At 38.7% G+C, this 3,034-nt stretch overlaps 1 protein-coding gene across 1 annotated transcript; it reads right to left on the bottom strand.

The window, feature by feature from the left end:
• Positions 1-297: 297 nt before the first annotated feature.
• Positions 298-849, bottom strand: LOC113375765. Its single transcript, XM_026615712.1, has one exon. It carries the CDS (start codon positions 847-849, stop codon positions 298-300), a length of 552 nt encoding a protein of 183 aa, XP_026471497.1.
• Between the last annotated feature and the right edge of the window lie 2,185 nt (positions 850-3,034).

Below are 3,034 nucleotides of genomic sequence, written 5' to 3'. Positions count from 1 at the left end.
ATGAGTGTTTATTTATGTCTCAATTAATAAAGGTGTTGATATTACATTAAATCTAATATCAATTTTGATCCCGAGAAAATGCTCGATGAAAAACGCGATACATAATTTTAGATCGTTTCAAAAAGCGCGATAATTTTTCCCGATCGTATTAAAACAATCCGCTCGCTAAGCTTGCTTGATATGATATTCGATTTGCGTCAATCAACTGACATGTGACATGTGTGAGTGTTGATTCCGCTATATCACTCCCCTTCAAAAGAAAAATAAGTATCCGGTAAAAATAAATGAATTTAATTATTATAATTTGAAGGAGACTTTTTTAGACTTCATCTTTTTTGGAGGATCCATCGATAACTCCAAGTTATGTGATTTAAATTCTTGAGATGTGCTTGGTTGACTGTTATCTGTTTTAACTGTATATGCTGGTTTTAATCTATCAACCGATATGTTCTTATCAGTACCATCCATAGAAATTTTGTACACTTTGTCTGAAATTCTTTCTATGATTTTATATGGTCCACTATATGTAGGCTCAAGTGGTTTTCGAATATGATCTGACCTGACAAATACATGAGTGCATGTATTCATGTCCTTGAGTACAAACATATTAGCTTTATTATGATGAGCTGTGGCTGAAGGCTTAATATCACGCATTATTTTTCTATGACAGTCCAGAAATGTTTGTGGATCAGATGACAGTTCTTTAGATGTGAAAAACTCGCCTGGTAGTCTCAATGTGGTTCCATAAACCATCTCAGCAGGAGATGCTTCAAGGTCTTCTTTGTATGAAGAACGTAAACCTAGTAAGACTACAGGTAATACTTCGATCCAGGGCTCAGGAGAGCACATTAAAGCTGCTTTCAGAGTTCTATGCCAGCATTGGCCTGAGGGTGGTATGCCGTTGTCCGTATTTTCTTAGCACCTATTGCATCCATTAATGATTTGAATATAGCTGATTCAAACTAGCATCCTTGGTCGGATGTTATCACACATGGTGTACCAAATCTTGATATCCAGTTTGAAAATAGGGCTTGAACAATCGTGTCTGAAAAAATGTCCTTTAGAGGAATAGCTTCTGGCCACCTTGTGAATCTGTCGATGATTGTTAGGCAATAAGGATATCCATTAATATTAGGTAATTTAATTATGTCGATGTGAATATGCGAAAATCTGTTTTCAGGAATAGGAATATGGGTAGGAGTGAGGTGATTATGTTTGTGTATTTTGGATTTTTGGCAAGGAATACATTGACGTACCCACATGGTGACGTTTTTACCAATCCCAGGCTACACATACCTTCTTCGCAACTCCCTTGAAGTAATCCTTATGCTTGGGTGTGCATTTCCATGTACAATGTCAAAAGCAATTCTGCGAAGACTTTGCGGAAGGTAGGGCTTCACAAAATTATCTTGCGTGTTGCAATAAACTGGATAGCCGTCTAATGTTAATTTTTGAAGATTCAGAGAGGTGTTGCCATTTAATATAGTTTGCATTTCAACGTCCTTGCTCTGCTCTTGCGAAATTTCCTCTGCGATTAACTTTGAAGGCATTTGAATGGCATTGATCCTGGACAAGGCATCAGCAACCACGTTCTGATCACCCTTCACATATATAATATCAGTGGAAAACTGTGATATGTATTCTAGCTGCCGTCGCTGACGATCTGATGCTTTCTCCCGTTTTTGTTGAAATGCATGTGTGATTGGCTTGTGGTCTGTCTTGATTACAAAGTGCCTTCCCTCTAGCAGATATTCAAAATACTTTAAAGCCGCAAAGATGGCTAGTAGTTCGCGATTGTAAGTTAAATATCGCTGTTCAGTAGATGTGAGCTTTCTGGAAAAGAAACCTATAGGCTGCCATGCGCCATTTTCTTCCTGCTCCAGAGTTGCTCTAATGGCTGTTGTAGATGCATCTGTAATTAAATTAATATTTGCTATGCTTGAAGGAAAATGAAGAAAAATTGCATTTGCTAGAGCTTCCTTCAGCTTGCTGAATGCTAATAGTGAGGTGTCATTCCATACAATTTGAGTCTTGTCATTTTTAACTGAGGACTTTAAATACTCATAAAGTGGTGCTTGTATATTTGCTGCCTTGGGTATTGATTTACGAAAATAGTTTACCATGCCCAAAAATCTTCTGAGTTCAATAACTGTCGAAGGTTTTGGATAATTAATAATTTTCTCCACTCGGAGAAAGAAACCACTCGGTCTGGTAAAGGAGAATATCCTGCTGCACTCAGTTTGTAACCGAGGAAGTTAACTTCATCTGTTCCAAAGGCGCATTTCCCTAAGTTGATTGTGAGTGAATATTCCTGTAGCCTCTCAAAAACCAATTGAAGATGACGACGGTGCTCATTCATATCAGTCGACATTACCAGGATGTCGTCTATATAAATAAAAACAAAATTGAAATCTTGGAATATGTGATTTATAAACCTCTGGAATGTCTGGGCAGCGTTTTTGAGTCCAAATGGCATGCGTAGATACTCGAAGAGTCCCCATGGTGTGATAATTGCAGTCTTTTTAATATCCTCTTCATGCATGTGTACTTGGTGGTAAGCTTTTTCCAAGTCTATTGTAGAAAATTCTGCTTTCTGATGAAGATTATTAAAAACATCTTGTATTAAAGGTGGAGGATACCTGTCAGGCAGCGTGTTTGCGTTCAGCCTCCTATAATCTCCACACATTCTGAATGTGCCATTCTTCTTGGGGACCATGTGAATAGGGCTTGTCCATGGACTATTGGAAGGCCTCAAAATGCCCCTGTTCAGGAGATCTTGTATCTCGGACCTGGCTGCAACAGCCCTTTCTCCAAAGATCTTCCTGAATCTGGAAGCTAATGGTGGACCTGTTGTGGTTATCCTGTGGGCAAAATGAGATGATTTATTATTGGTGGTTACCTGTGGCTTTGTTATTGCAATGTATTGTGCCAGTAAATCCTTGAAAGGCTCTGCCGGGTTGACAGTGGAGATGTTGACTTGCTGTGCCTTGAGTACCTTTCCATCAGAGGTAAGGCCTGTGGTCGAATCAATCAA

Source organism: Ctenocephalides felis, unplaced genomic scaffold (assembly GCF_003426905.1).
Source record: "Ctenocephalides felis isolate EL2017-DRISC unplaced genomic scaffold, ASM342690v1 CF-g0.4_SCAFFOLD_01886, whole genome shotgun sequence".
Taxonomy (NCBI): Eukaryota; Metazoa; Arthropoda; class Insecta; order Siphonaptera; family Pulicidae; genus Ctenocephalides; species Ctenocephalides felis.
The sequence above is the reverse complement of the archived record's forward strand: the minus strand, read 5'-3'. Positions and strand labels throughout refer to the sequence as shown.

Coding starts and splice junctions, on each gene's coding strand:
- LOC113375765 (XM_026615712.1), bottom strand. CDS start 849: ATGTGCTCTCCTGAGCCCTGGATCGAAGTATTACCTGTAGTCTTACTA.